Here is a 25,867-nt window from a genome sequence, read left to right as displayed (position 1 = left end):
ACTATGATTTGTCTCTTGTGATCAGGTATGGAATTTTCTACCTATGACACCGTGTAGATGTCCCCCAAAATTCAGATGTTGGATTTTGGGGTTAGGAATGCTCACCCTGTACTTACTTCAAGTTTAGAGATGATAAAGCATGTGAAGTTTTTAGCATAACTTCTTTAACACAGAATGGCTTACTACTTACTTGTTGAGGAAGGATGACAAGACTTGAGCTTGTCAAGCAGATGTTTTATGATTTAACATGATTTTGAATTTTATATACTCTTTTTTTTTGCGGGGGGGTCCAGTTGTGGGGCCTGAACTCTGGGCCTGGGCACTGTCCCTCAGCTCTTCAGCTCAAGGCTAGCGTGCTACCACTTGAGCCACAGCGCCACTTCCGGCTTTTTTCATTTTGCTTATGTGGTGCTGAGGAATCGAACCCAGGGCCTCAGGCATGCAAGGCAAGTGCTCTACCACTGAGCCACCTTCCCAGCCCGAATTTTATATACTCTTGTCTTCAGAGGGAATGAGGAAAAAAGCACGGAGATTAGGGGTGCTCTATAATCTTGGATGAGCCAGATTAAGAAAGAGGAATGAGGAATGAGTTGACAAGGAAAGCTATAGTTTTAGCTCCCCAGTAGAAATGTATTTGTGAGGCAGAAATGACTCGTTTAGGATCACTTCAGAAGTCCTTCAAGACCTAGTAGTGCAGGTGCTAGTGGCTCACACTATAACCCCAGCTACTTAGGAGTTAAAGATGAAAGGATCCTTGTTCAGAGCCAGTCTGGGCAAGAAAGTTTATTAAATTCTTCTTTCTAATTAAACAGCAAAAAGCTGGAAGTGGAGCCGTGGCTCAATTGGTAGAGTATCTACTCTGAGTTAAAAAGCTAAGAGCTAGCACTTAAGCCAGGAGTTCAAGTCCCAGGATAGGCATCAAAAACAAATATTAGAATAGGAAAATATTCCTACTGGCCATGAAAACAGAAACTCCAGTACAGAATGGATTGTGCAGAAGAATATTTGCTTGTCAGGCCTTGTGTGTGTGCATCATGGGAGAAGGAAGCAGGAAGGTGAAATTGAGAGTAACAGAGCTTGCAACGACCCTTAGCAACAGCAGACATCATTTGTGTGTCACAAGACATTAGGGATCTTCAAAGGTGGCCAGAGAACCCTTGAGCAAGGAGCAACACTTGCAATAAATAAATAAACTTCGAATTTTATGTAATTTAACAAATCAAGTTGTGCTTACAAATAAAATAAGACATGCATTTTTCTAATAGAAAATTCAACCTTATTGCTGGTTTGTGTTCTCACTTGCCAGGAGCCAGAGGCATCTGACAAATTTATTTGGCAGCCAAATTGTTGATATTATACTAATCTTAGAAATCCTCACCCTGTATCCAGCCCTTCCCCGCAACTATCTTCAGTGGCATAGCTTCCTCCCTAAAGTTCTTCTATATCATGCTCTGTTCTTGAAATCCTTGTTCTTTTGGCTTTTTCCCAGATATACTTTCTTTCTTCCTCCCTCTCTCCCTCCCTCCCTCCCTCCCTCCCTCTCTCCCTCCCACCCTTCCTTCCTTCCTTCCTTCCTTCCTTCCTTCCTTCCTTCCTTCCTTCCTTCCTTCCTTCCTTCCTTCCTTCCTTCCTTCCTTCCTCTTTCCTTCTTTCTTTCTTTCCTTCTTTCTCTTTCTTCTTTCTTCCCCTCCTTCCCTCCCTCCCTCCCTCCCTCCCTCCCTCCCTCCCTCCCTTCCTTCCTCCCTTCCTCCCTCTCTCCCTCCCTCCCTTCTTTTCTCTTCTCCCCCTCCTCCTCTCTTTGGACAGGATTTTACTATGTAATTGAGGCTAGACTTGCATTTGGTGGCACAATTCAGACTGACTTTCAACTTGAAATTCTCTGTTGGTAGCCTCCCAAATGCTGTATCTACAGGCATATACCACCGTGCACAGCTTCTCAGGCATAAATTTTCTTATTTTATTTTACTTTGTGCCAGTTCTGGGGTCCTGAGGCTTGGACTCAGGGGCTCGGTGCTTTTCTGTTCAAGGCTAATGCTCTACCACCTGAGCCACAGCTCCATTTCCAGTCTTTATTTTGGAGGTTTATTGGAAATAAGACTTATGGACTTCTCTGCCTGAGGTGGCTTCCAATCATGATCCTCAGATCTCATCCTCCTGAGTTGGATTACTAGTGTGACCCACTGGGGCATGGCCATTTTCTCATTTTAAATATTCAAATGTAACTAAAGTGTTACTGGGTTGAACTTTAGTGTCCTGATTCTGTAGGCATGTGGTTTCAGTAGTTGCTCCGATATCTCTCTCTGTTTCTGTTTCTCTCTCTCTCTCTCACACACACATACACAAATTAGTAGCATTATTAAAAAGTCTACTTTCAATCCATCAAAAAAATGGCTCAAGCCTGTAATCATAGCTACGCAGGAGGCTGATGTCTGAGGATTGTAGTTCAAAGCCAACAGATGGTAAGACTCTTATATACAATGAACTACCAAAAAGCTGGGAAAGGAGTTGTGGTTCAAGTGGCAGAACACTAGCTTTGAGTAAACATGCTAAGGGACAGTGCCCAGGCCCTGAATTCAAGCTCCAGGACTGGCATCAAAAAAAGAAAGAAAGAAAAAAGAAAGAAAAGGAAAGAAAAGGAAAGGGAAAGAAGAAAACAAGACAGAAATGCATGTGAAAACGAGTTTCCGTAAATAAATTATGGCAAAACAGAGAAACAACACAAAATGAATTCAACTCACAAAAACTGCTGCACTGCCCACCCTGAGGGAAGTCACCAGCCATCATTTTTTTTTGTTGTTGGTGGTGGTGGGGCTTGAACTCTGGGCTTGGATGATGTCCCTCAGCTCTTCGGCTCAAGGTTAGTGCTCTACCACTGGAGCCAACGCGCCACTTCCTCCGATTTTCTGAGTGGTTTATTGGAGATAAGAGTCTCACAGGCTTTCCTTCCTGGGCTGGCTTTGAACTGCAATCCTCAGATCTCAGCCTCATGAGTATCTAGGATTACAGGCGTGAGCCACCAGTGCCTGGCTTGTCACAAGCCAGCATGTAATGTGGGAAGGATTGCCAAACACCTTAAGATGTAAGACTGCAATTGTTTACTGATTCCACAGTATGGACCATTTTCACACACAGAATGGACATTTTACCTTCAAATTTTTATAAATTTCAAAATGTGTCATGGATGAGAGACTGCTAATGTGGGCATAGGGTTTCTTTGGAGAGTGATAAAAAGTTCTGGAGTTAAGTGGTATGATGGTTGTACAGTTCTGAAAATACAACTTTTGTTTTTTGTTTGTTTGTTTTTTTTTTGCCATGAACTCTGGGCCTGGGTGTTCCTTTTGCTCAAGGCTAGCCCTCTACCACTTGAGCCACAGCATCACTTCTGGTTTTTTCTGTCACAAACTTTCCTGCCCAGGCTGCCTTTGAACCTTGATCTTCAGATCCAGCCTCCTGAGTAGATGGGGATCGATTACAAGGGTGAACTACCTGACACTCGGCATGAATGTAAACTTGTTAAAAGAGTGAACGATTTTACTATACAAATAACATCTTGTGGAAGTGGCGCTGTGGCTGAAGTGGTAGAGCGTTACCCTTGAGCTGAAGAGCTGAGGGACACCACCCACGCCCAGAGTTCAAGCGTCACAACCGATTAAAAAAAAATTACATCTTGTTAAAAACTTTCCCTCTTCACCTAAAATTTTACTCAGTATGAAAAAACCATTATCAATCTCTTCAAAATGATAAATATTGAAATTTGGATAAACTCCAGCAGAGTGTAAGTTTATACTGCCAATTTGGATGAAAGGTGCAATAAAAGTACGGAATTCCAATTTCAAGGAAATTCTTCACTTACATATTTGTGATACATACATTTATGGGATCTGAATTCTGCCTAGGTATACAGCTGGACTGAGGTCCACCTATTTTAGGTTTCCCATAATAGCTGGGACAAGAGGGACACACCACTGAACCCAGTTATAGGCTGAGCAGGGGCAAGAAGGGTCTTGTGAACTTTCCTGGTGGTGCTGCCTTCGAACCGTGAGCTTCATAATCTCACGCTTCCAAGTAGCCATGATTACATGTGTGATTACTTGTGATTGATTATTCAACATTCTTCTTCCATATTTTCTATAATTTTATTTCTGTATTTTCTATATATATCTATATCATTATAACTGTTCTCTATTTTTTTTTAAAAAGATGAGAACTGGTAAGAAAAATGAAAGGGATAAAACTACTCAGAAGAAATAGTTAATGTCTGCTCTTGAGTATTTAATTTGTTTTCTGGTTTTACAAGCATTTAAAAATGCATAATCAATTCCTGCAGGAAAAAAAATATGCTTTAAAAATAACCTCTTGGTTCTTAAAAAAAATAAGTGCATTAAACGTTCTTCTATCTAATGACATGCTATAGTGAGTTGATTACATACATATGCAATTAAATGTATTTACCTAAAATGTGGGCTCTGAGTGTGTGTGAATGTGTGTGTGTGTGTGTGTGTGTGTGTGTGTGTGTGTGTGTGTGTGTGTGTGTGTGTGTTGGAGGGAGCAGACATTAATTTGATCATTTTAGAATCTCAAGTTCCATGGCTACTTGTGGAGCTGGAAATTCCACCTTTGAGACACCCACCAAGGGAAGGGGGAACCACAGAGCGAGCACACAATTCTCATCTGGCCGGAGAAATCAGAGGCGTGACTCTAACTTCTGTTTTGCTCACCAGCAGACTAAGGGACAAAGAGGTGGGAACTGCCCTTGAACCCAGGATTCCTGCCAGCCTGACACCCAGCACCTGCCCGCTGCGCTACACTGAGCTCTCAAGGTTATTTGCACCAGGACTAAACTATCTCAGCCTGTCATCTGGGGCCTGTGACAGACTTCTGCTTTTGGAATAGACCACAGGGGAGATGGACAGCAGAGGAAAGAAGAGGGAAGGATGGTGATTCTACAGACCCACCAATGTGAAACTAAGGCTGGGTGTCATTTCAGCCTGGGTCTCCAAGGTGTTATCAGCTCCAGACCAGATGGCCCTAGGCATTCTTGTGGAAAGTCTGGACAGCATAGATAAGATATAACTCTCAGGTTGATTTAGGATTCTTTTCTTTTCTCTCTTTCTCTTTCCCTCCCTCTCTCCCTTTCTTCCTTCTCTTCCCTTTCTCTCTCTCCTTCCTTCTTCCCTTCCCTCCTTCCCTCCCTCCCTCCTTCCTTCCTTCCTTCCTTTCCTCTCTCCTTCCCTTGTTCCTTTCTTTCTTGGTGGTGGGCTTGAACTCTGGTCCTGGGAACTGTCTCTCAGCTCTTCAGCTCAAGGTGAATGCTATACCACTTAGCCACAGTGCAGTGCCACTTTTTTTCTGGGTGGGGGTCGGGGATGAGGGGGGTGGGAGGGTGTGTGGGGGTAATTGGAGATAAGAGTCTTATGGACTTTCCTGCCCAGGCTGGCTTTGAACCATGACCCTCAGATCTCAGCCTCCTTAGTAGCTAGGATTACAGGCATGAGCCACTGGCACTTGGATTCATTTTCTTTCCTTCCTTCCTTTCTTTCTTTCTCTTTGTTTCTTTCTTTCTTTTCTTTCTTTCTTTTTCTCTTTCTTTCTTTCTCTCTCTTCTCTTCTCTCCCTTTTCTTTCTTTCTTTTTCTTTCTTTCTTTCCTTCTTTCTTTCTTTTGCTCTTTCTCTTTCTTTCTTTCTCTTCCTTTCCTTCCTTCTTTTTTCCCTTCCTTCCTTCCTTCCACTAGGGCTTAAACTCAGGGCCTAGTGCTCTTGCTTAATTTACTTGCTAAACTCTGGTGCTTTGCCAACTGAGCCACACCTCTACTCCTGCTTTTTGCTGGTAATTGGAGATAAGGGTCTCTTGGATCTGTATACCAGGATTTTAAACCAGGATTCTCAGATCTCAGCTTCCTGAATAGCTAGGATTATAGCAGTGAGTCATCAGTGCCTGGTATTTATATTTCTTAACAATAACAACAACAATGACAAAATCAGAATCTTCTATGAAAGAAATGTACCTTTTTGATTTATTGCTGGTTCTTGGTCTGTATTCGTGTGATTCATCCTCAATGCCGTTCTGCCTTTTATACCAGTCAAATAATGTTCGCAGGATGGAAGGCAGGCAGTACTCAGACAGGGAACTCATGGAGCTGATGACCTACAGGGAAAGATGTGGGCCATTAACAGGCTTGTTAATTACTAAGAAACTGGTGTGTGTGTGTGTGTGTGTGTGTGTGTGTGTGTGTGTGTGTGTGTGTGTGTGTGTGTGTGTGTGTGTGTGTGTGTGTGTGTGTGTGTGTGTGTGTGTGTGTGTGTGTGTGTGTGTGTGTGTGTTGGCATGGAGGCTGGAGGTCAGGGTCTGGATGCTCTTCCTTAGCATTTTTTTGCTCTTGCTTAGCTTTTTTGCTCAAGGCTGACATTCTACCAGTTGAGTCCCAGTTCCACTTTGGTAGTTAATTGAAGAAGAATCTTATGAATTTTCTTGCCTGGACTGGCTTCAAATCTTGATCCTTAGATCTCAGCCTCATGAGCAGCTAAGATTATAGGCATGAGCCATAGGCTCCCAGCTCTGAGAAACTTTCTATGTCACAAATTACCCCAAGCAACATTCACTACAAAACTTTCTCATTTATGACAGCTCTTTCATAATCTTAATTAGTACACTCCCAGGAGTCCAAGTCTCTTAAGTGCTGACAGACATTCTTCATATAGTAATAACTTTGTGGTTCAAGAAAGTTAATTACTTTGACTCCCTTTCATTCTAGAAATCAGATGTTAATTGCAATCAAGTTATTAGGGAACCCGCAAAAAATTATTTTCCCAAGGCATCTAACTTGTACCTTGAATAAGAAGTACCTTGTAGTTGTTAGATTTTAAAAAATGCTTATTGTATTAAAAAATCTACTAATGCAATTATCTCATATCACTTAGGTGAAATAAACAATGGATATCCTCCAAACAATCTATGTGATGATAATAATTATTGTTTTTTGTTGGTAAACATTTAGTTGAGGTATGATGCAATTAGAGTCGACTGAAATGAGTAGGTCCCATTATAGATCCTTTCCTTTGATAGACTTTTAATTCTAATCTTTTTATCTGGAAAGATTCTTGATCATTTACTAATTACCATGCACAAAAAAATGAACCTCTATTTAGATCTCATGCTGTCTGCAAAATTAATTCAAAATGAGTCATAAATCCAAGCAGAGAGCCAAAAATAATAAAACTTCAGAAGAAAACAGAAGAGAAAATCTGTGAGTTTGGGGGGTTGTTGTTGTTGTTAATTTGTTTTTATGCCAGCATTGTGGCTTGAACTCAGGTTTGTACACTGCCCCTTAGCTTATTTGCTCAAGGCAGGTGCTCTACCATTTGAGACACAGTTCCACTTCAGGCTTTTTGCTGGTTAACTGGAAATAGGAAAAAAAGTTTCATGGACATGCCTGACCCTGCTGACTTCAAACCTAGATCCTCCAATCTCAGTTTCTTGAATTACTAGGATTATAGGCTTGAAGTTGAGTCAGTGAAGCCCAACTCTTTGTGAGTCTGGGTTACAGGCAGGACTCTTCTGCCCACTCCAAAAAGGAAAGTGTCATACAAAATTTAATACATGGAAATCATTACAATGAAAACCTTTTAACTGTAGGATATACTGTCAAGAAAGTTATAAAGCATGTTAGAGACTTGGAGGATTTTTTTTTTTTTTATATTACTGAGCTTTGAACTGAGAGCCTCTTATCGGCTAAGCTGATGTGATACTGCTCAGCCACACCTCCAACCCTGGAAAGACAGAACATCTGTCTGAGAAAGGTCTTGTGTCCATTACATGTACAACCACAATATGTTTTAAATACTTAATTAACAAAGAGTATAAGTAAATGGCAATAACCTGTACTGGTAAGCAATAATAATGGGTTCATATACTGCCAATAGAGAAAAACTGGCATTTCATGTTTGGAGATTAATGTGGAAATACATATTAATAACCCAAGAAAAAGCGTTCTCAAGATTACTTTTAGCTTGATGCTGGTGGCTCATGCCTGTAATCCTAGCTACTCAAGAGTCTCAGATCTGTCAAAACCAGCCTGGGCAGAAAATTCCCATAAGACTCTTAGCTTCAATGAACTATCAAAAAGCAGGGCTAAGCTGGGCACAAGTGGCTCACATCTGGAGTCCTAGCTATTCTGGAGGCTAAGATCTGAGAATCCTAGTTTAAAGACAGGTCAGGTAGACAACTTCAAGAGACTCTTATCTCCAATTAGAAGATGAGTGGTAGTTCAAGTAGTAGACTACTAACCTGGAACACAAAAGCTCAGGGATGGTGCTCAGGCCCTGAGTTCAAACCCCAGGACTGGTACAAAATAAAGCAGAGCTAGAGGCATGTCTCAAGTGGTAAAGTCCCACCTGAGCACGTAAGCCTAAGCAAACAGAAGACCTTGAGTTCAAGTTCCAATACCAAAAAACAACAACACTAAAATCCCCAGAAACAACCTAAAAGTATAGACAAATGCCTTAATACAATGTGGAATTTGGCACACAAAACTATCTAAAAAATCATTAAAAATTACGTTTCAGAAATATGATGGTCCAAAGCCGGGCAACATTGGCTCACACCTATAATCCTAGCTATGCAGGAGGCTGAGATCTGAGGATTATCATTGGAAGCCAGCCCATGAGATTCTTATTTCTAATCAACTACCAAAAAACCCCGTAAGTGGTGGTACGGTTCAAGTGGTAGATTGCTAGCCTTGAGCAAAAATGCTAAGGAACAGAACTCAGGTCCTGAGTTCAAGCCTCAGGATCAGCTCAAACAAACAAATAAAAAAACCCATTTATGACACCAAATGGTTCATGAGATAAACACCTTTTTTTGTTAGGTGAGAAAAGAAAAGAATGGAAAATCATTTAATCAGTCTGGTAAGTATGCAAATTCACCAACATATAGAGCACATTGAAACCAGGGTTTCCGAGAGAGAGAGAGAGAGAGAGAGAGAGAGAGAGAGAGAGAGAGAGAGAGAGAGAGAGAGAGAGAGGGGGGGGGGGGGGGAGGGGGGGAGCGTGCGAGCGAGCACTGGACAGTATGGGGAGGTATGAATTTAAGAAAAATGAAGGTAAATTTTACCTGAGATTTAAAATAGACAGTAGAGATTTGAGAGTAAAGGAAAGAATACATACAAACTGAGTGCTGGTATTCACACCTATAATTCTAGCTAGATACTCAGAAGACTGAAATCTGAGGACTAGGGTTTGAAGCCAGCCCAAGCTGGAAAGTTCATGAGACTCTTATCTTCAATTAATCACCAAAAAGCCAGAAGTAGAGTTATGGTTCAAGTGGTAGAATGCTAGCCCTGAGCAAAAAAAAAAAAAAAAACTCAGGGGCAGGACAGTGCCCAGGTCCTGATGCTCCATACCAGCACCAAAACTTTTTTGTTTTTTTAAAGAGACAAGTATGCAGAACAGAAAAGCTTATAGTAATGAAGGCATAAAAGAATTACTTGGTGTTTGGTATGCCAGAAGGGAGGGTGGTAATACTGAAAGTATTTTCTCTACAACTGGGAAGCCCCTACAGACTTTTGAACCAAGAACTCAGCCCATAAAGAAAGGAATTTGGGAGGGTTGAACTAGCAGGGATGGGGTGGATCTGCAGGAGGTACTGCGAGGTTCCAGGCATGTGAAGATGTCTGTCAGGTGGAGAAAGCAGTAGGAGAAACAGAAACTTGCAGACCTCCTACATGCTCAGTTAAGCAGTCTGGGCTTCTTTCCTCCTAAGAGGAAACGAGAGTTTGTGGAGCAGAAGGGTTTCTTGTCAACGGGCTCTTTTTTTCCACTGCTACCTTGAAAAGATGCTCTTAACACTGAACAATTTGAGCAATACAATCAAGGCTTTCTTCCTCAGGTTTTCCCTCCCTCCCTCCCTCCCTCCCTCCTTCCCTCTCTCTCTCTCTTTCTTTCTTTCTTTCTTTCTGTAGCACTGGGATTTGAACTCAGGGACAAATGCTTGCTAGGCTGGTACTCTATCACTTTTATATCCCCTAGCCCTGGTTAATTTTGAAGATAGAATCCAGCAAACTATTCTGCTTGAGCTGGCCTCCAAGTGGGATCCTCCAGGTCTCAGCCTCCTGAATAGCTAGGATTATAGTCATGAGCCACTAGCATCTGGCTAAGTTCTATTGCTTGATATCCTATTTTAGCCTCTTTGTCTTGTATACACGTATGTGTGTATACATATAAAATGATCATATCTACATTGGCAAGACTGTAGATTATCTTTAGCCATAGGTTAACAGTAGAAGTTAAAAATTAATAATCCATTGCATCCAGGATGCCCTGTGAACACAGTCACCATTAGCTTTTCGTTAGAAATTAAAAACAATACAATTGCTTAACATCACCCTCCTCCCTTGCTCTGCTTACATCCACAGCCATACTCTATTCTCCTGCTGTGCTCACGGATGTAGCTGGGGTCAATTTTAGCCATGCTGGAGTTAATTCTTCCTAAAGATATTCTAGCGCAAGAAAGAATATTTCCCCAAGTTACCATCATCTAAAATGTTTTTGAATTGGGGTTAGGAATATAGTTATAAGGCCCTGTGTTCAACCCCTAAAACTACAAAAATAAATAAGCAAATTAAAAAAATGAGTGTTTTGAATTGGGACATGGAGATTTGTTTCCAGAAGAAAAAAGGACTCAGAATTTAGAGTCCTCTAACTCTATGTTTGTGGTCTTAATTGTGACATGTATAATAAAATTTCCAAATGACAATTAGATTTCAATTGTGTGTGTGTGTGTGTGTGTGTGTGTGTGTGTGTTTATAGCGCCAGTAATAGAGTTTAAACTCAGGACTTGGGTACTGTCCCTTAGCTTTTCTGCTTAAGGCTGGTGCTGTACCACTTGAGCCATATTTCTACTTCCGGCTTTCTACTGGTTAATTGGAGATAAGATTCTCAAGAACTTTTCTTTTTGAGCTGGATTCCAATCATCAGTCCTCAGCTCTTAATCTTTTAAGTAGATAGGATTATGGGCATGAGCCACCAGATCCCAGCTTATATTTGAGTATTGTTTTAAATACTTTGATAAATCTGGAGGGTGTAAGGAGACAGGAAGACTAAATATAACATGGTATTTATTCTAGATAGTAGCGTTGAATAGAAAAATAAAATAGTACAGAAAAACTAACCAAATATAGAGTATAGGGCTTAGCTTTTAAGGGCTTGTACTATTTGTGACATATATTATGGTAACATCAGACACTAATATCCTGGCAATTCTCTGTATTTTCTAAACTATGCTAAAACAAAGCTCATTAAACACACCTGAATGCACATTAATAAGCCTCATTTTTTTCCCTTTCTAGGCCCATGAAGAAGATAGAAACTTCTGTCTGTTTCCACACTCTGCAGCTAGTTCACTTAGGTGTCACCTACATTCTCCAGAGAGAATATCCATAGTGCTCTTAAAACCACACCAAGAAAAAAAAAATTAAAAAGATATTTTTTCTTTATGCATCCAAGTTTCACCTGGAAGTCCCTCTTTGTGCAGATCTCCCCTGTATCCTACCCCAGCAAACACCAGGGGGGGGGGGGGGGTTGGGTCATCCCAGAAAGGGTGGGAGGCCGGTTGTGGGGGATGTGTTTTCCATCTCCAGCACTGCCCAGGGGAGGCCGCCTTTCAGGAAGGAAGGGTGGAATCCGCACACACAGACCTGGCCCTCAAAGCTCAGGAAGGGAGGAAGGTCTAGCTGGCTTGGTGCTCACTCAACTCCTCACTTACGGGAAGCAGAGCCAATGACCAGATGAATTTGAGCTCTGTGCTGAGCCAGAGAGAGGGCAGGCCCTTGACAAAGATGTACTTGTGCATTTAAATGATCACATTCTTTCTCCATGGAGGTACTAGGTAGGCGTTGGGCACAGGAGGACACAGAGTACACCCACTGATCATTCAAATATTTCATCCTAGCAGGTTTGTTTTGGGGGGGGGGGGGTGGTCAGAGGGGCCTCCTAAACAAACTTTGTAAATCTCAGGTTGACTTTGTTTTTTCTGTAGAAATAGGCTATAAGAGATACTCCCGTTCTGTTAGGCTGTAGTCAATAGGTTGGTTTTTTTTTTTCATAAGCATTTTAATCTACTCACTAACTGCAAACACAGAAACTCCACAGATAAATGGTTGAAGAATTAGTTGAGTCATTTCATAGTTTATAGCAGTTGGGCAGGCTTGCCACAATTGATGCATTGTATGAATAATTTTAAAGAAACTCTAGTGATAATTTCTCAAGTTCAGGTGGCCAAGAAACCTTGTGGCCAGGCTACTGATGGTGTAATACCAGAAAATACTTGATATATTAGAGCACTTGCAGGGTGTAGCTGAGGAGGTGAGAGGGAAGGGGTAGTAGGGGAAAAACAAAGGAGGAGGCAACAATGATTGATAAGAAATGTACTCATTACCTTGCTCATGTTACTGTAACCCCTTTGTACAGTATTTTCACAATAGAGCACTTGCAAATGTATTTCACTCTTATTCAATTACATACTACATTATTGTTAGATATTTGTGAGTGATAACAGAGGCACTAAAGATTAAATGATCTAGTACAAAACTTTGAAAATATAAAAAAATCTATTTATACCAAATGTATTTCTCTTGAAAATTAGAGAAAGGTCTTCATTATTAGATTTTTCTTTCTTTCTTTTTTTTTTTGCCAGCCCTGTGTGCTGCTTCTGGGGCTTGAATTCAAGGTCTAAGCCCTGTCCCATAGCTATTTCCCTCAAGACTGGCACTTTACCTACTGGCCCTTGAGCCAAAGCTCTACTTCTGGTTTGTTTTTTTTTTTGGTGATTAATTGGAGATAAGGGTCTCACAGACTTTTCTGCCCTGAAAGCCAGTTTTACACAGTGATCCTCAGACCTGAGCCTCCTGAGTAGCTCAAATTACAGGCGTGAGCCACCAGTACTTGGCTTGCTTTTCACTTTTTAAATAGGGTTGATTTACCTGACCATCACCTATCCAGGTCCACCCTCATCCTAAATAGTTATTGCTTCACTGGAAGAACCAACATCACAGGCCTCAGCCTGACAACTACAAAGGATACTGATAGCTCAGCATTAGTAGCCAATCATGAGGTTGAGATTTGAGGCTGGAAGCAAGTAGAAGGGTTTGAAAGACTCTATCATCAATTAACATCCAAAATGCTGTACTGAACGTGTGGCTCCAGTAGCAAAGTCCCAGCTCTTGCCCCAGTGAGCAAGAAAGCCAAGTGAGAACAAAAGGCCCCAAGTTCAAACCTTGGCATTATCACCCACAAAATAAATACATTTTTTTAAAAAAAAGGTCTATAGAAGCAAGGGAAGGAGTGACATTACCCCAATTCCATAACTGTAACACCTCTGTACATCATTTTTATAATGACAATTTTTAAAAAGTTTAAAATGTCTAAGCTGGGCACTGGTGGCTCATGCCAGTAATCCTAGCTACTCAGGAGGTTGAGATCTGGGGACTATTGTTTGAAGCCAGCCCAGGCAGAAAAGTCCTCAGGAGACTAATTAACCACTCAAAAAAAAATAACAAAGACAACCCCCCCCCCCCGCCCCAAAACCAGAAGTGGTGCTGTGGCTCAAGGAGGTAGAGCACGAGCCTTGAGCAAAAGAACTCAGGGACAATGCCCAGGCCCTGAGTTCAAGCCCTATCACCACCACCAACAACAAAAGTTGATAAAATTTGACCACAGAAGAAGAATGCTGGGCAATAAAATGACGAGCTGACTGGCCTCTCCTTCACAGGACAGTACATCATGACTCACTTTGGGCTCCCTGATTCTTAATTCAAGTGTTGCCAAGCATGACCTGCCACTCTAAACAAAAATTACATTCAGGTAATTAACCTATCAACTATGAAAATGCACTGGACATGGTAATGAAGAACTACCCCACACCTGGTTTTCCACGAGCTCCTAGATGCCAAGCCTCTAGATTTTCCTTTACCAGCTGCCACACTGGGCCATCTGTGCATCCATCTTCCCCTGGGAATATATGGCCTACTTTTATGGTGGCCACCATATTTCTCTCTCTCTCTTTGTCTCTCTCTGTGTCTCTGTCTCTCTCTCTCTGTGTCTCTGTCTCTCTCTCTCTTTCTGTCTCAGTATTGCATAAGTTGGCCTCTGCACTTCCAACAATACACTGTTTTCTCTCTTTCACGGGCCACACTTGATCAGTGCCTTGCCATCCACAGAACCTTCCTGTTCCTATGTGATGTGATCACTGGGCCAGGTCTAGGGCATTTCTTGAACAGCTCTTGTCTAGATGTGACCCCGGTAGGTACTTGAATAGTATGGCTTTTCTTTTCAGTCATGGCTGCAAGCTTAACCCTTGGCCTAGAACACGTTCTCATCAGAATCAGAACCTCTCTTTAACTCCTTACACTTCTATTCTTTACCAGCCTTCTCTCATATTTCTCTCTCTCTCTTTCTTTTTCCCGCTCTTTGTGCCCCCTCTATCTCTCTTCTCTGAAATATGGTCTCTCCATGTAGTGTAGGTTGGTCTCAAACTCACAATCTTCCTGCTTCAGCCTCCTGCTTGCTGGGAGTACTAGTGTGTTCCAACATGCCAGGCTTGAATTTTAAACTTTTAATATTTCCCTGTGATATTCTCCATTCATTTGCTCTACTTTCTTTAATCTTTCTGGAAGACATTTCTCCTATCCTTGAAAATACAGTACTCATAAAACGACGGTAAAGCCCACCCCATTTTCCATTCCCGCATCATCGTACCCTGCTCCCTCTGCTTGACAGGAGCCTAATCTGTAGACTACAGTCCACACACCTTAACATTGCCACAGCTGCAGTCCACCTCCCTGACTTCGTGCTGCCAGCCCCAATCCTTCCACACTGCTCTCTTTACCTTTGCCCCCTCTTTGTCCAACTGACTTCAGTTCAGTCTGGCCCGTCGTGTTCCCCTGGGTGAACACGATGCCACTCCTCAGCTGCTTCCTGCCAGATTGCCCCCTTGTCCTTGCAACATTACCGGCTGCCTTGCAGCATCTTTAACATGTATCCCTAGGCTTTCCCGGGCAGAATTATTTGTGGACTGAGAATACCTAGAGGACAAGATTTGGTCTTATTCCTATCTGTGCCAGGTGAGCATGTTGCAGACACTCAATGTTGGTAGACTTGATCAAGCACCACTCCCAATCATGGGCTTAAACTAGTTACTTGCCTTTCTCCTTCTCTTAATCACTACCAATTTTTCCTCTATAATTTTATTTGTGCTAGTCCTGGGACTTGAACTCGTGCCTAGGTGCTCTACTTTTGTTTTTTCTGCTTAAGGCTGGGCTCCCTACCACTTGAGCCACAGTTCCACTTCCAGCTTTTGGGTGGTTGGTTGGAGAGAAGAGTTTTATAGACTTTTCCTGCTCGGGCTGGTTGTGAGTCATAATCCTCAGATCTCAGCCTTCTGAGTAGCTAGGATTACAGGTGTGAGCCACCAGTGCATGGCTTGTGCCTGTATTATTTAGTTCATAATTGTTCTTCCCTACAAGTTTCCCTGCCTCTGTTCCACCGCAGGCCCTTTAAGCCTTCAGTGTTATTCACTGGCCAGCTCCTTCAATGCCTCCAGCTCAGGGTCTCTCCTTGCTCCTCCATGAATACTGTTCCTTGGGGCCAACACCGAAGTGTTTCTGGATTGCCTCAGTCCTGCTGTGTGAAGGATGAAGTCTCATCCTGCTTGCATTAAGGTTTTTGAGAACAATCCTTCCTTGCCTAGGTAGGCTCCTGTTTTTCCTGATACCCTACACTGTAGGAAAAACTGTTTCAATGGAAACTTTAAATCTCTCAGGGGTATCTGAGTCTGAGGACCTTCCGAAGCCTTTGAGCTATTTTAAAACTGTTCGAATGGTAGATAACTGAGAGCAGTGTGAAGACTCCTTGTCTGTAGATGGTGACAAAACTGTCCAATGCAGGTTTACTGACTGCTCACCTCCACGTGGAAAACCCCGGTTTTGCTTCTCAGTGAGCTTTGATTTCAATGTTCTAGGTACAGAAATGTGTCTGCTTTCTAGATATCTTTTCCCCCACCCCGGAATTGGTTCTAATATTCCTCACTAATACTAAGTCAAATAAAGTCTTTAAAATACCTTTTTTCTGTATGAGTCATGATTCGGCCTTTTTTTTTCTTTTTCTCTTTCTTTCTTTCTTTTTTTTTGCTGATTCTGGGGCCTGAACTCTGGGCCTGGGCACTGTCCCTCAACTCTTCAGCTCAAGGCTAGCACTCTACCACTTGAGCCATAGTGACACTTGTGGTTTGCTGAGTGGTTTATAGGAGATAAGAGTCACAGCCTTTCCTGCCTGGGCTGGCTTTGAACCATGATCCTCAGACCTCAGCCTCCTGAGTAGCTAGGATTACAGGCGTGAGCCACTGACGCCAGGTCTTGGCCTGTTTTTAAAGATATAACAATACAATGCTTTTGCTTCCAATAAATTGATCTGTTTATCAGTTCCCAAAAATAACTTCTAATGTACTTTTCTGTTGTTTCAGTCACCCAAGAAATTGAGGTGATTTTTGTGTTTTGTGTTTTTTTTCCAGTACCTGGTCTTAAACTCAGGGCCTTACATTTTCACTTGGCTTTTTTCTTTCATGCTTCAACTTCTGACTTTTTTGTGGTTAATTGGAGGTAAGAATCTCACGGATTTTTATGCCCTACCATGCTTGTATTTTCAGTCTTTAGATAGCCTCTTGAGTTACAAGGATTACAGGTGTGAGAGCTCCCAGTACTCAGGTTCTGTTTCAGTGTTTTCAATTTTTTTTTTTACTGGACACCTGAATTTGAAATCTCAAACATTCATGGTCTGAAGCATTTACATGGCATGTGTTAGACAGATGGACCCAGGTGCTTCTGGATCAGAAGTTTCTGGAATGTGATCTTATCCCTGGGGATCTAGGCTCCAGGGGCACCAGCTCTTATAGCTCTCTTTTCTACATAGAGCTTCCTGCGTAAACATGCATATGCATTTAAAATTAATGTATTCTAATTAAAAAGAGAACTTCAATACCAGGACAAGTTGTTTTTTCCCCCCCAAATTCATTTTGCTTGTAAAATCCTGATAGTTAATTATGTAAAAGAAACCAAGCCAGGTGCTAGTGCCTATAATCCTAGCTACTTAGGAGCTGAAATCTGAAGGTGACAGTTCAAAGCCAGCCCAGGTAGAAAAGCCCATATGACTTTTATCTTCAATTAAAAGCAAAAAGCTGGAAGTAGAATTGTGGCTCAAATGGTAGAATATCATCCTTGAGTGAGAAAGTTAAAGGATAGTGCTCAGGTCCTGAGTTTAAGCCTCTCTCTCTCTCTCTCTCTCTCTCACACACACACACACACACACACACACACACACACACCACACACACACACACACACACACACACCACACACACACACACACACACACACACACACACACACCCCTAATTGATATCTAATTAAGAAACGAGGTCTTTTCTTCAGGCATATCCTAGTAGGTGTGGATTGCCATTAGATTAACTGATGAATTAAGCAACTAGTGAAAAATACTTCAGACTAAAACAGTATAAAATATAAAAGAAGCAATCCAAAAATTCATATGGAACAATAAAAAACCCAAATAGCAAAAATGATCCTTAACAGAAAGAACACTGCTGGAGAAATATCAATACCAAATTTCAAACTCTACTACAAAGAAACAGCTTGGTACTGGCACAAGAACAGACCTGAGGATCAATGGAATAGAACTGAAGACCCAGAAATGAACCCACAGACCTATAGCCACCTAAACTTTGATAAGGGAGCTAAAAAAATAGAATTGAAGAAAGACAGTCTCTTCAGTAAATGGTGCTGGCAAAATTGGTTAATCACCTGTAGAAAACTAAAGCTAGATCCTTATATATCACCCTGCACCAGAATCAACTCCAAATGGATCAAAGACCTCAGAGTCAAAGCAGACACCCTGAAAACATTACAGGGAGGAATAGGAGAAACTCTAGGTCTCCTTGGCTCAGGCCGAAATTTTCTTAATAGAGACCCAGAAACACAACAAATCAAAGTAAAGTTGGACAAATGGGATTGCATGAAACTGCAGAGCTTTTGCATGGCAAACGATATAACTAGTGAAAGCCCACAGATTGGGAGAAGATCTTCACTAGCCATACAACAGACAAGGGTCTCATATCTAAAATATACCTGGACCTCAAAAAATTAAATTCCTCAACAACAAAACCTCAAAGAAACAACTGTCCAATAAATAAGTGGGCTAAAGACTTAAAGAGAAACTTCTCTGAAGAGGAAAGAAGGATGGCCAATAGACACATGAAGAAATGTTCAACCTCTCTAGCCATAAAAGAAATGCAAATCAAAACAACACTGAGATTCTACCTCATCCCAGTTAGAATGGCTATAATCGAGAACTCTAATAACAACAGATGCTGGAGGGGATGTGGACAGAAGGGAACCTTACTCCATTGTTGGTGGGAGTGTAAACTTGTTCAACCACTTTGGAAAGCAGTATGGAGGTTCCTCAAAGAACTCCACATAGAGTTCCTCCATGTCCAAACAATCCTACTTTTGGGCATTTACCCAAATGAACACAAACAAAGGTATACTAAAGGTACCAGCACAACTATGTTTATTATAGCATTATTTACCTTAGCTAAGATATGGATGTCCCTCAGTAGATGAATGGATCAAGAAAATGTGGTATATATACACAATGGAATTCCATGCCTCCATTAGAAAGAATGACATTGCCCCATTTGTTAGGAAATGGAAAGACTTGGAAACAATTATATTAAGTGAAGTAAGCCAGGCCCAAAGAAACATAGGTCCCATGGTTTCCCTTATTTGCAATAACTAGTATAAGTCTAGGACAAGTAGAAAAGGTCAAAAACTATGTATATATGACCATATAAGATGATGTTAAGTGAAATGAACCCCAAGACTGGGACACAAATGTTTTTATATTTCTTGCTATTGTTTTTAATGTACTTATAATGTACTATGTGATTTTTTTTGTTCTTTTGTATGTTCTTCCCCCATGGTATAACCCCTGTTTTCACTGTATTTGATTCTGATGCCCTGCATCTTGTACATACACTTTTCTAATTTGGGGAGGGGAAGAGAAAAAACAAAATGCTTAAATAGGGATACAGGTTGACCCACTGTAACAGTGAGATGTACAAGATGCTATGTTGAAAACGAACTTTACAACTTGTGGGGGGGGGAGGGAAGGAGGAGATGGGGAAGTGGAGAGGGAAGGGATGGTAGGGGAAAAACAAAGGAGGAGGTAACAATGCTGGATAGGAAATGTACTCATTACCTTACTCATGTGACTGTAACCCCTCTGTCCACTATTATTACAATAAAAACATATTTTAAAAAAAGGATCAATGGGAGCCAGGCGCTGGTGGCTCACGCCTGTAATCCTAGCTACTCAGGAGGCTGAGATCTGAGGATCACAGTTCAAAGCCAGCCCGGGCAGGAGAGACCGTGAGACTCCTATCTCCAATAAAAACCACCAGAAAACCGGAAGTGGCACTGTAGCTCAAGTGGTAGAGCGCTCGCCTTGAGCTGAAGAGCTGAGGGACAGCGCCCAGGCCCAGAGTTCAAGCCCCATGACCGACAAAAAAAAAAAAAAAGGATCAATGGGAAGGGAAGTGGAGCTGTGACTTAAGTGGTAAGGCACTAGTCTAGAGTGAAAAAGACAAGCAAGAGGCAAGGCCTTGAGTTCAAGTCCTAGTTCTGGCACCAAAGAAAAAAAACAAATTTGTTGATTTACACAACCCAACCCCTTCCTAAGGATGCTGGTATTCACTTGGGAGTGGATGAGAAGATATTTAAGTCCCTTTTAAGGCAAAAGCAGAACAATTAAATTTTTTGATTCATGTGAAAAAAATATATATAAAAGAAAATATGAAGCTTTAGTCTCTCCATACATGCGTATATCTAAAACCAAACAAAAAACCTGGCAAATTTGAGAATTCTAGAGTGAAAAATAGAGGCACATAAGTGCAAATTATTTTAGGCTCATTGGACATTTTGGCAAAATATCCAGCAGTAATGGGTAGTTACTACCAAAATTTCACTTTTTCCTTCTCAGTTATAACATGCCCTAAATTTAGAGGGACACAGTGTTGTGGAATGTGAATCTTCTAATCTTTCTTACAGCTACTTGCAGCCATGCACTTAAGATCTGGCTGAGTGCACAAAAGCAGAAATGGGTAGTGCAGAGTTGGGGAGCTCTAAGTTGTTTCTTTTTTTTTTTTCTGTAAGTACTTCTCATCTTTCTTTGCTTCTTGCAGCCTAAAACAGAAATAATGCCTAAACCCCAGCAGCTATACCAGTCCTTAGGGCTGTAAGCAATACATGAGAAAAACAAATCCTGGATTGATTTCCTCTAGTTCTTGAACCCAGGAGAGAAATGTACTTCTGTCTTGTTCAAGCTACTATCATTTTGCCCCTGGCACTCAAATAGAATCTTAGATCCTTTGCCTGCTGAAAATTCCCCTCTGAATTCTCATCAAAGTCTCTTTTAGAAACAATTTATAGAAAAAAAGGTACAGGATTTATAATCAGAGCACGTGGATTCTAGTGTTGGCTGTTTCAGGCAAAATATAAGATCAGGCAATGACTTTTTTTTTTTGGTACCAGGACTGGCGCTTGAACTCAGGGCCTTGGCTTTTTTTGCTCAAGGCTGGTACTCTACCACTTGAGTCACACCTCCAGTTTCAGCTTTTGGTGGTTAATTGGAAATAAGTCTCTCTCAGGGTTTGTCTGCCCAGGCTGCCTTTGATCCTCAGTCCTTAGATATCAGCCTGCTGAGTAGCTAGGATTATAGGAATGAGTCACCAGCACCTAGCTTGGACAGCTTTACTTTGATACTCATTTCCATTAAATGTAGCCTTATACAGAAGAAAGAAGAAGCAGGAGGAGGAGGAGGTGGGGAGGAAGTGGAGAAGAAGGAAGAGGAGGAAGAGGAGGAGGAGGAGGAGGAGGAGGAGATGATGATGATAGTGATGGTGATGATAATGATGGTATCCTCCTCTTCCTGATATTTTATTTTGAGAGCATGTGAGAAGGAACTTCATTCATAAACTCTAAAGTAGTATTACATGATTTGTTTTTAGTTTCTATTTCTAGCAAGAAGAAAATTAATCATGGCTAGGTATGCAAAGGAGTGAACAGGATCCTGAAGGTTGAGACAGTATAACTCAACTTTAGCTACCTGTCATTCACACCAGTGACATTTAAAAGGAAGAAATTGATGCAAATATCCCCTCAACAGGGACCATTTTGTTTATATATCACTAGAAAGTGCTATATAAATGCTGTTTTATTATTACATGAAGCTAGTCTCTAGTCGTGGAGTTTAACCAGTGAAGCACCTTTCTGCTGACCCACAAATCTTTATGGGAATCCAGATTCAAATCCTAGAGTTTGAAATCAGAAGGAGGGCAATCACTTAATGTGAATGTTTAATTCCCAAAGACTCAGAGACTTTGATACAGTCATGGACTTGTCAGTGCAACCATGGGCCTTATAAATTGTGTTGGCAAACAGCAGTTAGGCCCTGGCTTTGTCCATTTTGTGATGTTACACCAAAATACCCAGTTCTGGGTAACTTACAAGAACAGAAACTAGGAAGCATGGCTCAAGTGATAGAGTATGCCTTGCTTAGCAAGTTCAACCTTCAATTCAGCTAAAAGAAAAATAAAAGAAGGAATTAGCTAGGCTTGGAAGTGCATACCTATAATTCCCACACTCAAAAGGCTGAGACAGGAGGATCTCCAGTTCTGGGCTGGTCTGGACTATCTGAAACTCTCTCTCTCTCTCTCTCTCTCTCTCTCTCTCTCTCATGTTAAAATGTTAAAATGACAAAAAGAAATCTGAATAAACCTACTTATTTGAAATAACTATTAACTGCATTGTTAACATTACAACTATATTTCCAGAGAATAAAATATGAGATACATGAAGCTGGAAAAAAACGACACAAAAATTTGGAGGCAAAGGCAGCAACAATGATAGAAAGACAAAACTCTGAGGTGAAAATTTTTATATATACGAAAAGGGGATGAGCCAGACACCAGTGGCTCACATCTGTAATCCTAACTACACAGGAGGCTGAACTCTGAGGATCCAAGTTTGAACCCAGTCCCAGGCAGAGAAATCTGAGAGAGTCATATCTCCAAGTTACCAACAAAAATCCAGAAGTGGAGGTATGACTCAAGTGGTAGAGCACCAGCCTTGAGCAAAAATGTCAAGTGTGAGTGTGAGGCCCTGAGTTCAAGCCCCAGTATACACACACACACACACACACACACACACACACACACACACGGATAGAGGATGAATATTAGCACTCTTCTAGATAACAAAAAGAGCCACCACACCTGCCACATTTCCAAAATGCTAACACCAATCATTACAAATCTATTCACTGCGGGTTTCTGACCACACCAGCAACTACTAGGTACCTAAATAAGACTAGGACGACAGCATGACAGCAGAGAGAAATAGGGACCATGGTCCATCTCCCCATACATTCAAGAAAACAGTGAGTTCTATCAGTCACATAGCAAACCCCAGAGCTGTGTTCACATGGTGGTGGTGTGTGATGGGGGGGGGGGGGAGTGGTAAGTGGGGGAAGGGAATGAGTTTGTGCCAGAGGGGTTGTCTCTTGGGAAACAGTCCTAACCCAGGAAAACAGAGAGCTCTGTCTCTGCCCTGCTATATGAGGTTTCTGGAACCCAAGTTGGGACATGTGCAGCCCGAGCTATTTCCTCCACATTCCACATTACAGGCAATTTCAAAGCTCTACAGAAAGTGTACGCTCTGTGCGTTCTTCATTAAGCCATAAAAAGCCCCATGGGAAACTAGGCTGTAGTACATCCAGCTGTGTTTGCCTCGGACACTGGCACCATCTGGGGTTGTTGAAGACACTCTGTTCTCCCATCCTCTACTGCAGACATTCAGGAAACCACAAGCCCATCTCCAGCATCCTGCTCTTCATCGCTCTTAAATGCTCCCAAAGTTCCCTACGTTCCAAACCCAGTATCTCTGAGTCTTACTACTTACCTATTATGTTGATAACATCTTGTTTTCAGTTGGGATACAAAGGACTCTCTTTACATTCCATTCTGTCTGAAACTGTTTCATGTAGGTATCATCACTTCAAATAGGATCTAAAGTCTTATACTTTTATAATGACTGTTGGGCATTTTTCTCTCTCACAGGATCATGATCATCACACAGTAATGTTTATTCAGAAGAATCTCAAGTTTGTCAGTGGAATTTTGTTTTTAAATTTTGGCATGGGAGATTTAGGAAACAATGAATTGAATGCATACTATTCCCATACACTCCAGTTCTTTCTAATGGAAATTAAAAGACATTTACTGCCAGGAGCTCATGGCTCCTACCTGTAATCCTAGCTACTAAGGAGGCTGAGATTTGAACATCCCCATTCAAAACCAACCAGGACAGGAAAATCTATGAGATTTTTTTTTTTTTTTTTTTTTTTTTTTTGGTCCGGTCGTGGGGCCTGAACTCTGGGCCTGGGTGCTGTCCCTCAGCTCTTCAGCTCAAGGCTAGCACTCTACCACTTGAGCCATAGCGCCACTTCCGGCTTTTTTCTTTTTGCTTATGTGGTGCTAAGGAATCGAACCCAGGGCCTCAGGCATGCAAGGCAAGCGCTCTACCACTGAGCCACCTTCCCAGCCCCAAGTCTATGAGATTTTTACCTCCAATTAACCACTCAAGCAGTTAGAAGTGGAGCTATGGCTTAAATGGTGGATGCTACCTTGAACAAAAATATCTCAGGAATAATGCCCAGGCCCTGAATTCAAGCCTGAAGAAAAGCACACACACACACACACACACACACACACACACACACACACACACACACACACACACACAATAACTACTAAACATTTCGAAATGGCAACTGTAAGTGCTACCATGCACACAGTTATTATAACAACACACCTCTACGCTCCTGTGGAAGTCCCTGAGTACAATACAGAGCATTGAGCTTTGTCTTTTTACATTTTGAAATAAAGAAAAAACATATAACTTAGATAATAGCACATACTTGATCAAACTGGGGGTCTTCTCCACGCTGCAGAGACTTTGTCAATGGCTTTTCCTGCAAAAGAAAAAGAACATATACAAGAATAACTATCAAATGTTTTGAAACATAGTAAACAAAATGTTATAGTGGCTACAGTTCTCTCATTCATTTCTCTCTTTTCAGAATATAGAGATGCCAATTCTTAAATAAGCAAGAAAGTCTCCCTTAGCCAGTGTGATCTTAACTTACAGTGTTTGATCACTGATTTAAAAGAAATGAAACCAGTATTTGGATGCCTAGGTTTACTGAGTCACAGTTAGTCACAATAGTCAAGAAAAGGGACCAGCCTAAATGTCTATCAGTGGGTGGGTAATAGGCAGGCACAGGTATAGGCACAGGCAGAGGAGTGAGCACACATACACATACACACACACAACCTTGAAAAAAGGAAGAGAGTCAAAGGCAGGTGGCTCATATCGCAAATCCTACTTAGTCAGGAGGCTGAGATCTGAGTATCATAGCTCAAAGCCAAGTTGGGCAAGAAAGTCCATGAGGCTCTTCTCTCCAATGAACCAGCAACAAAACAGAAGTAGCGGTGTAGATCAAGTAGTAAAGTGCCAGCCATGAGTGAAAAGGCTAAGAAGCAGTGCCCAGAATCTGCATTCAAGCCTCAGTACACACACACACACACACACACACACACACACACACACACACACACACACACACACACACACACACACACACACACACACACGGGATTCTGTCACTTGAGACAAGGATGAAACTGGAGGACACTGTGCTAAGTGACAGCACGCAGAAAGCCAAATACTCTACAATCTCATTACACATGAGAAATAAGAGGTGAGCTCCGAAGCAGAGAATGGAATGGATAGGGGAAGTAGGGGGAGATTCGTTAGAGGCCCAGGATTTTAGTCACAGCATAGGAATAAGTTCTGAAGTCCTGTGGTAACTATGTTAATAATAGTATATTGAAAGGTGGGAAATCCACAGCTGGAGGATGAACATATGCTTGAAATCTTTTGGTACATAACAGGACAAACACATGTGCATCTTGTCTTCTGCCCATGACCCTCTGCCTGTATTGACAGTTTTGTATGGCCTTGGAATGATGCCATAAAAATCGAAATGGTGCCTGGTGGAAGAAAGGTACCTCACTCCTGTATGGTCTAAATGTGTCCTTCAAAATCCTTATGTTACAGGCCAGGCACCAGTGGCTCATGCCTATAATCCTGGCTACTCAGGAGTTTGAGATCTGAGGATCCAGTTTGAAGCCAGCCTGGGCAGACAAATCTGAGAACCTCTTACCTCAATTTAACCATCAAAAACTGGAAGTGGAGGTGTGGCTCAAATGGTAGAGCACCAGCCTTGAGTGAAAAAGCTGAAGTACAGTGCCCAATCACCAAGTTCAAGCCCCACAACTAATACAACCACACACACACACACACACACACACACACACACACACACACACACACACACACAAACAAACAAATAACTATGGGGTGATGAATGTTAATTAGCTTGATTTCTCATTCCACAAAATGCTATTTATTATCTTTCAGTTAAAAGGATACATTGTATACATGTGTGCAGGAAGATGCCACATTGACATCCTGGCTTGTGAGATTAATGTATGCTAATTAAAAATTCAAGTGCAAAAGAAAAAATACATCCTGTATTTGTTAAATAAAAGAATAATTGCCCCTTTGCTAATAGAAAACAAAAAGGCTGACATTATTATAATGATTTTAATTCTCAATAGGAAATTTAC

General features: G+C 41.5%; 1 protein-coding gene across 2 annotated transcripts in view; it reads right to left on the bottom strand.

Moving 5' to 3' along the window:
• The window catches only part of Fry (FRY microtubule binding protein), a 365,147-nt gene that overhangs the window by 181,167 nt on the left and 158,113 nt on the right, over positions 1-25,867 (bottom strand). For both annotated transcript variants that reach the window (XM_042685416.1, XM_042685417.1), the window contains exons 3-4: positions 24,094-24,147; positions 6,006-6,145 (exon numbers count right to left, since the gene is read on the bottom strand). In XM_042685416.1, coding sequence (XP_042541350.1) covers positions 6,006-6,145; positions 24,094-24,147 — 194 coding nt within the window. The remainder of the gene's footprint in view (positions 1-6,005; positions 6,146-24,093; positions 24,148-25,867) is intronic.

Source organism: Dipodomys spectabilis, unplaced genomic scaffold, assembly GCF_019054845.1.
Source record: "Dipodomys spectabilis isolate Male_0828 unplaced genomic scaffold, ASM1905484v1 ptg000095l, whole genome shotgun sequence".
Lineage (NCBI taxonomy): Eukaryota > Metazoa > Chordata > Mammalia > Rodentia > Heteromyidae > Dipodomys > Dipodomys spectabilis.
Note: the sequence above shows the minus strand (reverse complement) of the source record. Positions and strands in the feature narration are given on the sequence as shown.